The following is a 14,155-nucleotide window of genomic DNA, read 5'->3' as shown; positions in this document are numbered from 1 at the left end:
TATGTTCAAGTTTTACAGATTCGCACGTCAAGGACAAGCTTGGATGTGGTAAAGGTCAAAGAGACTTTCAACGCTCAACACACCCTTTCCGATGGGGATTTGTTTATTTCAAGCGTACTCATCAGACGCGGAGCTTTTGTCTCTTGTAATCTTCCGCTTTAAAGATAATTAGACCTATATGAATTGATTCCCATGTAACGGTTCATTTTACTTGGTCTTTATTGTCTGTCTGTAACTATTTGGAGAAGCGGGAGCTTTTCTCCCAAGGTTATTGCGACCAGATAACAACATAGAGCAGCAGCCTTTAGTCAAATTCCACTTTTTTGGTGAGCCACCTAAAGGGCTGCCTATTCACATTTGGAATAACAAAAAGGGCATAATCTCCTGGAAGACTCTAGGAGATGAGATCCGTCGGCCGGCTTTAAACTCATTGTTCTTTTCTGAATAAATGCGTTTAGCTTAGGTGACGATTGCTTTTTTTGTTTCTGAACAGTGTGTGGTCATTTCCTGTTCATTTAAGAGGATAAAAACAACCTGTTGAAATGGAAAACCAACTTTTTCTTCTACAAACTCTCTCCTTAAATTTGAACATCTTACTAGATCGCCCCCCCCAAAAAAAAAAAAAAAAGAAAAAGAAAAAGAATGTCTTAAGTGCAAATGTCAGGGCTACATGACTGCACTACTTGGTTGCGCCTCCTTTTAGACTAACTCAGTGCATAGTGTCGTCATGGAGGCGATCAGTCAGTAGCGCTGCATAAGTAAAGCCCAGAAAACTGCCTAGTGTCTCTCACCTTCCTCTCAACGACATGATTTTCTTCAGGGTTCAGGTCAAGTCAGTAGAGTTTTCTGGGCAGGCCAAGTAGGCAGTGCACAATATAACATGGATGAAATTGAGCCGTATGCTAGGAATGAGCGGGAAATCTACTCACTGGTCCACATAGCATAGACCTGTGCAGCAATGTCGCGTGTCTGAGATTTTGTTAGATCAGAGCAGTGACTTCTCTTTGTCATGGTCTTAAAGTCAGTTGGAAACCTCCAGACAATCTCCCGAGTGGCGTGTCGCAGAGGTGGTTGTCCCAACAGGTTCTATGCCAAACACTCCTCCACCAAACGCTCAGTTTAGACAGCTCTCGGAAATTTCAGACTGTCTTCCATTCATAAATGATGGAGATGACCGCATGTGCTTATCTGAACCTTTTATGATGGCACGATTGTTATTTCAGCCAGCCTCTACTGATAATTCTGTTAACATCCTGCGTGGTTTGCACTTTGACATGCACTGTCATCTTTGGGATCTTAAGTGTGTACTGCTCCTCCTAGAATTTAACTGAATATAACAGGGGTAGAGTGTAAATAAAATGTTGGAATCTCTCTCTCTCTTTCTCTCTCTCTCTCTCTAAGTGGAATTTCCCCCCGTTGAGTTTTATGGCATATGCTGTGAAAATATGAACTTAAATTCACAAGCATTTCAATATAATAAACTTCATCTAGTCGTTTATCGTGTCAAAAAAAAATCAACCAAATTCAAGATTTGAATTCAAAACATACTGGAATTTTTTTCCCGTCTCCTGGTCAATAGAGGGCAGTAGCACATACACGTGTGGGTGGACTCGGGAAAAGGCCAACAAAAAAGAAGCACGGAGAAGCAAGAAGGAAGTTAAAATTGAACTGAAGAAGAAGAAGAGGACCATAAAAACAACACGGGCACCTGGCAGTCTGTTCAGAAACAAGGTTACACACTATATGTATTCTACCTGGGCGATTTTAGCGCACGTGACGTATAAACGTCCGTCGTCCGCTGTCTAAATGAAGTTTGAACTGCTTGGTGGGAGATTCCCACAGGAAGGGGAACTAGTGCTTTATCATCTAACTGTGAGCACTCGACGCTAGCGAATTGTTAGCTCATCGATGACATGTTCTCGTCAAACCAAAATCCTTAGTTGTGTTTGATGACCGTCTCCGCGTTGAACTCAGAAATGCTGCCAGTCAGGCAAGGCAAGGCAAGGCAAGGGAAGAGAAGTAGTCAATTCAATGGAGGGAAAGCGCCTGCGCGATAGCCAGCCTTCTTTTTGCTAGGGTGTTCCCCAAGGCTAACCATGATCAGGAACAGGGCGTCTGCTAACATTAGCCGCCCGCCCGCCTGGCTGACGAAAGTTGTTTTTTCCCCTTATATTTCGCTAAAAGCCAGCCTCTTGGTTATCACTTTTTTTCAAGTCTGAGAATTGCGCTATTATTTCTTCATTTTATATTATGTTTAGTGACATCTCAGACGTGAAGAGACTTACGCGGTGTATGTCTATTTGTACGTCATGTGTATGATAAGCATGACGTCCAGATACTAGCACTCAAAGTGCATTTGTCTATCAAGAATATATTGCATTGCCATTGTTCTGTTGTGGTGACGTTCATAAAGTTTAGAAAATATATCTGTTGCTTGTTAACGTCTTGGCTTTTGGTGAAAACATCGTGTGCAGCTCTTTGACAGAACCGCCTATCTGTCAAGTTGCTATTGCTTGTATTTGGTAGCCAAAAATGAAAAATGCTTCTTAGTCATGTTTCTAGAATAGTTGGGCAGCCTGTTCATCTCCCTGTTAAATGGTGGCCAATTTGTAAAGAACTCATTCATGCGAGTTGCCCAACTTGCCGATGCCCCTAAAACTATTTAATCGTTTCTGTTGTTAGGATTTTTTTTTTTTTTTTTTTCAAGCCGCGTACTAAGCTTCGTTGCTCATCCCACCAATTCCAGTTTCTTACAAATGGGGCAAAATTTAAAAGGCAAATAAAGTCTTTCCTACCGTGTAGACCAGGGTTCACTAAATCCAGACCTCGGTGCCACTTTTCCTGTCGTGTTTTCCACGTCTCTCTCCCCTAACACACCTGAATCAAATGATTATGTCATCAGCAACCTCTCCAGAAGTCTGATAATGATCTTGATTATTTTGATTCAGGTGTCTTGGAGGAGGGAGACATGGAAAACACAACAGGAAAAGTGGCACCGAGGTCCGGATTTAGTGAACCCTGGTGTAGACGATTTCTTTCCTAGAAGTATTGTCACAAGAAAGACAGAAATGTTCTTATGTTATTGCTCCGTTTGACATTTCATTTCAGATATTTCCCTGCTGCGCGGTGGCAAATGGCCTGAATTAGCTGCTGCTGCTGCTGCTGCTGCTGCTGCTGCTGCTGCTATGGTGGACCTGAGAAGCCCCCGGTCTCACAACCGAGTGAGAGTCAGGGGTGAACGTATCGACCGATTATGGCTTTAAGAGTTGGACGTCCACAAGAATTTATTTTCACCGTTCTAAAATAAAGAGATCGGAAGATGGAGAAAGAGGCGGACGCCGTCACGGATTCCGACGAGGAGCTCTCCGACGGCGATTCCGCTCCGGCCGTTAAGCCGAGCCGTCGGCGGACGAGAGAAGACGACGTCGAGCACGTCCCCGACCCCGCAACGGGTGACGCGGAGTTTCTCGGCTCAACGGAGGGCAGAGAGGAGACGGAGGAGCTCTCTGACGGATTGGAAGGGGAAAGCGCCGACGGTCACCCGAGCTCCCGGGTCACGGATCGAGAGGAGGACGAATCCGCGACGGAGCGGCGCGTCAACGGGGATTCGGGTTGGAAAAGCTTCGGAACGGGCCGGAAGTGCAAACCGAGGAGCGGCGGATCGTTTTCGGAGCAGAGCAATCAAAGCCCTTTTTCGTCCCCCTCCTTTCAAAAAGGCGCTTTGGCGTCGGGCGGCAGGCACAAGCAGGCCCGCAGACGCAACCATCACCACCATCAGCTGAACCGTGGCCGCAAGCGCTCGGGCAAGCAACTGGTCTTCGCTTTTAAAGAAATGCTGTCGGAGTCCGTGAGCGTCTGGTGCGTCTCCTGCGTCCACATGATGATTGAAATTATCGTCGCCTTAACTCACAATTGCGGCGTCGGCGTGGAAAGCGCGGGCTCCAAACTTTACCGCTCGGGACGGCGGCTGGTCGGAAAGATCACAGACGTACCGGGAATGAAGGCGGACGCCCTTCGGATTCTCGAATGGACCAAATGCGCGGGCGCGGACGCCGCCGACAAAGCGGTCCGGTCGCTCGGGTGGACTAAACGAGCCGCCTTATCCGCCCTGAGACTTCTTTTTGCCTCGCTCCTGTTCGCGTCCCGGCGGTTGCAAAGTGTCTCCGTCCGGCTCGGCGGAGAGAGGGGGAAACGCTATTGGACGGCTTTCCGGGATTGGCCTTTTTGGAGGAGGCTGCCGTTTTTTGCGGAAAGGCTCCGAAAGTGCTTCGGCGGGGACGGCCGCCTCGCGCGCGCCGACTCGCCGGGACGAGCGGCCAGAGGTCCGCCGGGGCGGGAGCTGGAAAGATTGCTGGCCCTGGCCGAGGTCCCGGAAGATGAGCTGGACCCGTTCGCCGTCCTCGGCGTGGAGGTTGACGCCACCGAGGCCGAGCTGAAGAAGGCGTACAGACAGCTGGCTGTCCAGGTGTGACGAACGCTAAATGGGGTGATTCTCATTAAACCTATGCAATGACCAGAGCTAGCTTAAAGTAGCAGACTTTGAGTTCCCTAATATTTGATTGACAGTGAAATATCTCATTGATTCATGTCATGTGATATTACACGTGGGAATGACCACCGACGATGGTACGCTTCACTATGAATACAAAAAAAAGCCCAAACAATCAGACATTGCCTTTGTGGTGCATTATGGGGGGTCAGAATAACTTGATTTGAAAAAAGACTTGGACACATATTTTGGTCACAAATGGTGGAGTGGGCCACATATTAGCCATAACCATCTTTCAACTAAAAATGAACTATTCATGAATATATGCCGAAAATGTTCAAAGAAATAGTTGAGCTGAGAATCACCAAAATGCTTTTACTGATGATGAGGGAATGAGTAATAAATTTGTCTCTTTACTCACTAAACCTTTTTTTCTTTTAGGTCCATCCAGACAAGAATAAACACCCACGAGCTGGTGAGGCGTTCAAAGTACTGCGGGCGGCCTGGGATATTGTTAGTAATCCAGAAACGCGCAGAGAGTATGAATTGTAAGTAGTAATGACGGGACAAACACTCTTTCTGGGGTGTAGCTTGATAGAAACTTTATGAAGTGTGTAAACTCCAATAACATTGGCGGAAAGTTTCCCCATATGACAAGGAGCCTCAGAGTCAGTAGGAGCTTCCCAAAGTCTGAATATTAACATTGAAAGCGTTTTGTGGGTCATATTGTCACGGTCTACAAAGTACACAGTGGAATGAACAAGTATCCGAACCTTTCGGAATTTCTGCCTAAAATCACCATCAAATGTGATCTGATCTTTGTTGAAATCACACAGATGAAAAAACAGTGTCAGCTTTCACTAAAACCACCCAAACATATATAGGTTTTCATATCTTAATGGGGATGGCATGCAAACAATGACAGAAGGGGGAAAAATAAGTAAGTGAACTATCACATTTAACATTTTGTGCCCCCCGCCCCTTTGGCAGCAATAACTTCAACCAGACGCTTCCTGTAGCTGCAGATCAGTCTGGCACATCGATCAGGACTATTTTTGGCCCATTCCTCTCTACAAAACTGCTGTAGTTCAGTCAGATCCCAGGGATGAATCGCTGTCTTTAGCATCTCATGGGGTTGAAGTCTGGACTTTGACTTGGCCACTCCAGAACGTCTATTTTCTTCTTCAGAAACCATTCTGAAGTGTATTCACTTCTATTTCGGATCATTGTCTTGTTGCAGCATCCATCCTTTTTTTTTTAGCTTAACCTGAGGCCGTCTGTCAGACACTTGTTCCTGCTAAACTTTTGAATTCATTCTTCCATTAATGACTGCAAGTTGTCTAGGCCCCGAGGCTGCAAAACAGCCCCAAATCATGATGCTTCCTCCACCATGCTTTGCGGTGGGGATGATGGTGAGCTGTTCCATTTTTCCTCCACACGTGACATTGTGTGTTTTACTCCCAAACAATTCAAATTTGGTTTAATCAGTCCACAAAATATTTTGCCAAATTGTCGGTGGAGTGTCCAAGTGCCTTCTTGTGAACATTCTTGCCCATTGTTTTACATATACAGTGGGGCAAATAAGTATTTAGTCAACCACCAATTGTGCAAGGTCTCCTACTTGAAAAGATTAGAGAGGCCTGTAATCGTCAACATGGGTAAACCTCAACCCTGAGAGACAGAATGTGGAAAAAAAATACATTGATTTTTAAAGAATTTTATTTCCAAATTAGAGTGGAAAATAAGTATTTGGTCACCTACAAACTAGCAAGATTTCTGGCTGTCAAAGAGGTCTAACTTCTTCTAACGAGGCTCCACTCAAAAACAGCTTTGGAGCTGTTTTTCTGCAAAAGGACCAGGACGACTGATCTGTGTAAAGGAAAGAATGAATGGGGCAATGTATCGAGAGATTTTGAGTGAAAATCTCCTTCCATCAGCAAGGGCATTGAAGATGAGACGTGGCTGGGCCTTTCAGCATGACAATGATCAGCCAGGGCAACAAAGGAGTGGCTTCGTAAGAAGCATTTCAAGGTCCTGGAGTGGCCTAGCCAGTCTCCAGATCTCAACCCCATAGAAAATCTGTGGAGGGAGATGAAAGTCCGTGTTGCCCAATGACCTCACTGCTCTAGAGGAGCTCTGCATGGAGGAATGGGCCAAAATATCAGAAACGGTGTGTGAAAAGCTTGTAGAGAGTTACAGAAAACGTTTGGCCTCCGTTATTGCCAACAAAGGGTACATAACAAAGTATTGGGATGAACTTTTGAAATTGACCAAATACTTATTTTCCACCACGATTTGCAAATAAATTCTTTAAAAATCAAACAATTTGATTTTTTTTCTTTTTTTTTCCCACATTCGGTCTCTCATGGTTGAGGTTTAACCATGTTGACAAGTACAGGCCTCTAATATTTTCAAGTGGGAGAACTTGCACAATTAGTGGTTGACTAAATACTTATTTGCCCCACTGTAGTTGATGTGTGCATAGAATCTTTGGACTGTGCCAGTCTAGCAGACACTCCTGGCTTCTTTTTTACCTCTCTGAGTATTCTGCGCTGAGCTCTTAGCGTCGTCTTTGGTGGATGGCTACTCCTTGGGGGAGAAGCAACAGTGCCAAACTCTCTCCAATTGTAGACAACATCTCTGAATGTCTATTGACGGACATCCAGACTTTTAGAGATGGTTTTGTATCATTTCCCTTCCCTGGCTCTGCCAGACTTTTCTCCCTGTATTTTTCAAACACTGAGAGAAATAGTCTGGGAACCATCCCATTAACAGCCTTTTCGAGCAGGTACAAAATCAATCGACAAATCAGATTCGTTTATTTGCGTGACGTGCTCTTAACGAGCAACGTCAGTCTTGCGCGTCGGAAGTCGTCTCCACAACAAAGCTGAACAGGAGAGCCGAGAATATGTTCCAATCCACGGTAAAATCAGTTTTAAATGACCAAAAACACATCGACACGAGTCATTGACAACAGTCTGTCCCGCGCTAGCCATGTTGAATAAACTCCGCTCTCCTCGTACGTTTACTTCCGCGCGCAAGTCCCTCGTCCTGCTCTCGTCGCTTTAATAACGTGACGTCTGCGCTGCCCGTTGCTGATTGGTCCACTCCGCTGTCTGTTTGCTGTGGCTTGCTCCGCCCTGGAAACTGTATCCGCTTGACTGGTGGCCAGACTCGAATAGCTGGAACAGCGGTGAGTCTGGTGTACCAGGCTATCATTTCCCAGCTTTATACAAATCAACAATCCTTAATTGCAGGTCTTCAGACAGCTCTTTTGACTGAGCCATGATGCACATCTCATCAAGACATTTCTTGACAGATGTGTGTTTCAGAGTGGGCAGGGCACCTTTAAACCACTCATCAGTGATTGGGCACACACCTAACTTAAATTGTTTGGTAAAAAATGGTTACAATTTCTCTTGAAGTATCCTTAGGCAGAGGGTTCACTTACTTACTTTCCCCCCTTCTTTCATTATTTACATGCTATCCTCATTAACATGTGAAAACCTATAACTGTTTGGGTGGTTGTAGTTAAAGCAGACACTGTTTTTACCTCTGTGTGATTTTGACAAAGATCAGGTCACATTTGATGGTGATTTTATGCAGAAATGTGAGGAATTCCAAAAGGTTCAGATACTTTTTCACACCTCTGTATCCTATTTACATTTTACGTACCTGCTGGTATTACTTCCAAGTTATTCATGAAAACTAGCAACCAAGCGCTAGTGCAGTAGCACGCGCAAATCTTGGGTTTTCCGGCGCCAATGTCAAAATAAAAGCACGTGATTTTGTATGTACAGTACATATGAGCTACAACGTGCCCGTCAGGTGGCAGCTACATTTCACACCGGCGAGTTGGCCGATCAAAACATCTCTGGTCTTAACGATACCGGTACGTTCACGTCACCCACCCGGCGCCCTGCTGCGTCTCGTCGCAGGAAGCGGATGGCGGCGACGGAGCTCTCCAAGTCGATGAACGAGTTCCTGGTGAAATTGCAGGATGACCTGAAGGAAGCCATGAACACCATGATGTGTACCAAATGTGAAGGCAAGCACAAGTAAGGATCCGCACAGCGGCGTAAAAGCGGTTTAAACATTTTTTTAAAAAAAAAGGAACGAACGACAACGTGTCCTTGTCAACGCAGGCGCTTCGAAATGGATCGAGAACCGGCAGAGGCCCGCTTTTGCGCCGAATGCGGTCGTCGCCACGGCGCCGAGGAGGGGGACCTGTGGGCCGAGTCCAGCATGCTGGGTTTGCGCATCACCTACTTTGCCTGCATGGACGGCAAAGTCTACGATATCACAGGTGACGTCTCTCGGCTTCCGAACGATCCGGAAAACGTATCTAAAAAGGTTCTCTGTCTTTGATGTTTCAGAGTGGGCGGGTTGTCAGAGGATAGGCATCTCTCCGGACACTCACCGTGTGCCCTATCACATCTCCTTTGGGTCCAAGAACAACAGCAATGCGGCCAGAAACAGGTGACATTTCATCATTTTCCCATCCAATTTCTCCACTTGTACTGTATCGAGTGTTGTTTGGCAGCCCTTTTTATTTTCGTCTTTGGGACAAAAATACTTTAATTAGACTTTGTCATATTTAAGTCATTTCAAAATGTTGTCTAGTTTTAGTCGACGACGAATCAAAATGTTTTCATCAAAGGTTTTGGTCCAATAAGGGAGGGAGGCTTCCAATAATTTGGAATGAATATTGACAGACAAGCACACACGGTGGGGTCTACAAGGAAAATGCCAACTTGGTAATGATAATATACACTCAGCAGGAAAACGACACATTATTTTCAATGAATTATACCCATCTGGACACCGCAATGTTTAAAAAAAAAAAAGAGTTCGCCATGCTAATGCTAAAGGGAATGTTTTGCTAACGCTACGAGTTACATTTAGTGTGTCATAATCACTCTTTGCAGACCTTTAAAAACTAAAGCAACATAGCATATTCTTTCTTAACAAGATAAGAAAGCAAATCTTACGGTGTGTTTCAAAACAAGTCTGCAGCCCGGTGAAGTCACATGGGGGACACAACCAAACTAGAGCTGCAGCTATGGAATATTTTAGTATTTGACTGAAAATTCTATCCATTAATCGAATCATCGGTTAAAACATATTTTTTCACCCTAATAATAAATATACATGAGAAAACATTTCACCTAATATTGAACCATTTTCAGACTGTCAATGTCATTATTTTCGATGTACATTGTTGAAAACAGTCAACAATTGCATCTCAGATGTGACTAGAACAACAAATTCACGGCTTTCACTCAAAAAACTTCTAAATCTTCTTTACAATATCGTATTTCTTACTTAAAATGTCATTTCGCTTGATAAGACATATCACTTAAAAGTTAAGTGTTTTTCCCACCTGTTTCAATTGAATTTCCATTTGTGTCAAGCTATTTTTAAATTCTTGTTAAGTTTTAAATTAGTCTAAATAGTAAGTCCTGATAGGAGTTTTTGCAGCGTTCAAAATAAATGTAATATACCTGCTGTATTGGAGAACTTTAATTACCAGTGCTACTTGGTGTTTTGTTTAGCGTTGACTACTGAGCTATAACTGACAGTTATCCTTATTACGTTTTTATTTTATTCCCTCTAGAGCGCTGTGTTATTTCTGATTAAATAAATCCTGTATGTAAGACACGTTAGCCACACATCGACAGTGGTCATAATAAATAAAAACCTAGCCCTCTGCAGGGCTAACGTTACATTAGCAACGTTAATCTTATTTATTAGCGCTGAGAAGTCTACTGCTTTAAGATGGCGGCTGTTTACTAACCCCGGCAAGTCGCTGTCATTTCGCATCTAGTTCTATATACATCTGCTAACGCCGCCGAGTCGGTCATGTCGCATCTAGTTCGATATACGTGTGATATCGATGAAACGCGTCAGACGCTACCCGCTATCACCGTAGCATCACGTGGGCGTAGTTTGTAGAAACGTTGGCAAAGTTTGTAGGGGCTCTCGGCTGCAATCAGATATTGTTGCTTCTTCCTCTCCAGACGTGACGTCAGCGCGTTATCCCGCGTGAAAAGTAAAACAAAGTGTGATGCTTAGAGTTGGCATAATGAAACGATTCCTTGAGGCGAAAAAAATTACTCGGATCGATTTTTAAAATCGAGTTACTGGAGTATTCGTTTTGGCTCTAACCCAAACAATGCTACCGTGCAGGCTAACTTCACAAGTAAAATAAGAATACGTCACACACAGGCATGTGCCGGTACGAGATTCTGACGGTATGATAACCTTAAGCAAAAATATCCCGGTTTCACGGTATTGCGTTTACAGCTCTAAAATGTGTTACTTTGAGATGTCTGTGTTCAAAATTGAACAGAATATTTCTTTTTCAAAACATTAGCAAATTGGGAAATAATTGTAATGAAATATTCGAAATAAAATTCACATGAATGCAATCCTTCAGGTGAGCCTAAACCCTTAGCTACAGCTCATCATTATTATTATCAGAACAAAATAATTGAATTATTGTCCCATTTCTCTGTGTGTTACCAGCGCTAGACTAGAGGTTAGATTGGGGCCTAAAAATTCCGGCCTGGTCCGCGGGTATTAAAGCCTGACCTACCTCAATTAACTTGATTTGCGGGCCCGAGGCCGAGGAAGGAAGAGGAGAAAATGCGGGGATGCGATGCTTGATTGCGTTTTGTGTGATTACATTTGTGACGATGCCTGTGCAGAATGACAAAAATTAAGTCTGTCTCTTGTAACAAATTCTCCCAGTCAATCAAGACTGTAAGATGCATAATCAGTAAACATTTATATATTTTTTATTTATGTGTCTGTTCTATCAGGCGGATAGTGGATTTGACATTTTAATTTCTTCGAGTTGGCAGAAAAAAAGTTTTCTCAATGTTTAAATAGTCTACATATTTTTATGATCATTATAAATGCATGTACACAAGGAAATAACGCCGGAAAAGTTTGTTAAATATATTTGTCATATGAGACCAGAGCGCCACATTTGTTTACATTCAGCGAAGCTGACACAGTTTTCTGGATATCAATTTGAATCCTTTCCATAACCCACTCCTAATGGTGCATGTTTGCCTTATTGATTCCCGCATTTTTAGTTTGTTTTTCACTTCTTGCTGCTCCATATCGAAAAGGAAATACAAGGATGCGGACTCGCGGAGGGCGTCCAGGCGGGAGGGGAAGATTAAAAAGAGGGCGGGGCCACAGCGTTCACATGCGCAGGCATGCACAGTGTCTTCTCTGTTTCATCCAAATGATTTATTTTATAACAAGTATTCCTTTGTTTAACATCCATACATCGTTTTAGTATAAATATATATTTAAAAAAAAAAAAAAAACGTAGCGAGAGAAAAGTCCAGCCTGACCCAAACGTAAAACATTGACATTTTGGGCCCAAAATTCGGGTCTGGTTCGGTCTTAAGATCTATCCTCTACGCTAGACGCACTAAACACACTGGAGTTAACTCTCGTAGCTGGTGGGAAACGTTCATAACAGCGTGTACTAACCTTGAAGTTTGTATAAAGTGAAGGGTGGTCACGGCAATGCAAACTCGTATTGGAGTTCTTGCCTCCTCTGCAAACATGTTTTACATGTCGGTTGGCCCTCTTTTTCTCAGCCGTGGCCGTCTGTAACTTTTCTGGAACCAAAGTATTCCCATACAAAGTTTTCTTTGATGCGGGAAAAGTTCAGGTGTTTCATCTCCTCCGGCTATCGTGTAGCACAGCTGACTGCCTGACTCACTGAGCAACTACCGGTGGGGGAGAGTTAAGCCCTGCAGCAGCAAGCGAGGGATTTCTACCTTTGAGACATGAAATGGCTAATACCGAAGGTGACAGTATGATGGAAAATTTGAGTGGTCTTGAAACAGTGACGTTTTCGGTATACCGGCACATATCTAGACGCCCATTTTGAAAAGGTGACGGAAACTATGGCCCGTTTTTCGGCTCGTTGGGCAAAAAGTGGCAATTGCTTATGTTTGAGTCTCCCAATACGCGCTTTTAGCCCGTTATCGTCAGTCGCCAGTGAAATATTTTCGTCATCGTTGACAAAAACAATACGTACTTCTAATCCGCTATTGTTTTGTGCGCTTCATTCGGTCACGAGTGCCACGCTTTGGTCATCGGCGCGTAAGTTCACTCTCAATTGGTTCCTGGCAGGTCACACTCGGAGCACGGTCCCGGTCCGGCCAACCCGGCAGATTTGCAGGACTTCTTCAACCGCATCTTCAAGGGAGCCGCCCCCGGCGACGTGCCGGCCAACGGGGGTTTCTTCCCCTCGGGTCCGCCTCATCACCCCCCGCCGGGCGCCGGAGCTCCCCCGTTCTCGCCTCCCTCGGGCCAGACGGGTCACTTTACGCCGGGGTCCCAGCGGCCCGAGCCCGGCGAGCCGTGGGCCGAGGGCGGAAAACCCCCGCCTCGGAGGAAGAAGAAGGTCCGCAAGCCCTTCCAGAGGTGAAATTTGCCGTGACGGGATCGCTACTGAGACGACCCGCTCGCCGCGGGCCGATCGGGGTCTCGCCCGACGTCCCGACCGGAGGTAATTGATGCCGCTCGGGAAGGCGCGAGACCTGAAGATGAGGGACGGGCTCCGCTAATATGTCGGAAGGTTAAAAAGGTGGCGCGCGACCTCTGGTTTCACCTTATTTTGGCTTTAGATTCACGTCACGTCGCCTCTCCTATACATTTTTTCACTTGCTCTTTGCCACTCAGTCACTCGCTAAATCTTGTAAAGTCGTCGCGGCACCAGTTATCAACAGGACCGTGTTAGCATCGCCGCACGAGAGTTCATTGCAGTTACTTTCAATGCTAGCAATTATACTGTATTTCAAGAACAAAAAACTGAAGTTCTCTCAGTTTTACTTCCCCATTTGAATGTCTCAAAGAGAGCTCCGCCCCAAATTCATTTTTAGCTTAAGTCAAGGAGCCGGGACAGATTTATTTTCCTATACGGCCCTCTGTTGCTCATCAGTGCATTGACGCATCATTCTGGTCAACAACAACAAAAACTAGATAAAAGCTACGGGAGTTTTTGCAATGTGTGCCTCAACAAACGTCTCGGAATTCCAGTGGTGATTAAAATGTCCCTTCCGGGGACATTATAAAACCAACCTGAGGGGATTTTCACTTTGCGAGCATTTCTACTGCTTGTATTCATAATCACGTTTCAAAAAACAAACTTCAGGAAATCTACAGTGTTTACATCCACTCTGTGTCGATTGTCACAGTACGTGGGATATGGCATTTGATAACGGTAATCATTTTTTCCTACGGAGCGAAAGTGACAACTTTTGTGTTAGCTGGCTGTTAATCCAAAATGAAGTTTTCCGTTTTTCTGGAGCGGAGCGCTTACCTGTCGGGGCTTTTATGGGTGCAAGTAAGTGTGTCGAAGTCAATTTTATGCATTTGTGGTGTCCGATCAAATGTGCCATGCCAGAACCACGGGTGTAAAGCTTGAAAGGGCAGCGGCACTAGAACTGATTGATTTTTTTGCTGATAAAGTAGCACGATTGAATTTTTGTTGTTGTTGTTTCTTTCAGTCATGTGCAATTCAAGGTCTGCCGTCCGAGTTTAGATCCGGTTATCTAGGAAAGAAATTTTGCATCAAGTCTTTTCAGTGTGGAAAATGGGCAAAATGACTTAAGCAGAGCCAACATTTTTTTT

The 14,155-nt window shown here is 44.6% G+C and overlaps 1 protein-coding gene across 1 annotated transcript; it reads left to right on the top strand.

The window, feature by feature from the left end:
• Positions 1 to 1,486: 1,486 nt before the first annotated feature.
• dnajc14 (DnaJ (Hsp40) homolog, subfamily C, member 14) lies at positions 1,487 to 14,010 on the top strand. Its single transcript, XM_057845484.1, has 7 exons — positions 1,487 to 1,731; positions 3,109 to 4,465; positions 4,931 to 5,037; positions 8,428 to 8,547; positions 8,635 to 8,795; positions 8,866 to 8,968; positions 12,653 to 14,010. Exons 2-7 carry the CDS (start codon positions 3,320 to 3,322, stop codon positions 12,948 to 12,950), a joined length of 1,935 nt encoding a protein of 644 aa, XP_057701467.1. The 5' UTR covers positions 1,487 to 1,731; positions 3,109 to 3,319; the 3' UTR covers positions 12,951 to 14,010.
• Positions 14,011 to 14,155: the final 145 nt, after the last annotated feature.

This window comes from Corythoichthys intestinalis, chromosome 9, assembly GCF_030265065.1.
Source record: "Corythoichthys intestinalis isolate RoL2023-P3 chromosome 9, ASM3026506v1, whole genome shotgun sequence".
NCBI lineage: Eukaryota > Metazoa > Chordata > Actinopteri > Syngnathiformes > Syngnathidae > Corythoichthys > Corythoichthys intestinalis.
This window is presented reverse-complemented; position numbering and strand designations above follow the sequence as displayed.

Bases quoted from the DNA above. Each gene is read 5' to 3' on its own strand.
- dnajc14 (XM_057845484.1), top strand. From the start codon at position 3,320: ATGGAGAAAGAGGCGGACGCCGTCACGGATTCCGACGAGGAGCTCTCC. The intron at 4,466-4,930 runs GTGTGACGAACG...TTTTTCTTTTAG, and splicing joins ACAGACAGCTGGCTGTCCAG to GTCCATCCAGACAAGAATAA. The intron at 8,969-12,652 runs GTGACATTTCAT...GGTTCCTGGCAG, and splicing joins AGCAATGCGGCCAGAAACAG to GTCACACTCGGAGCACGGTC.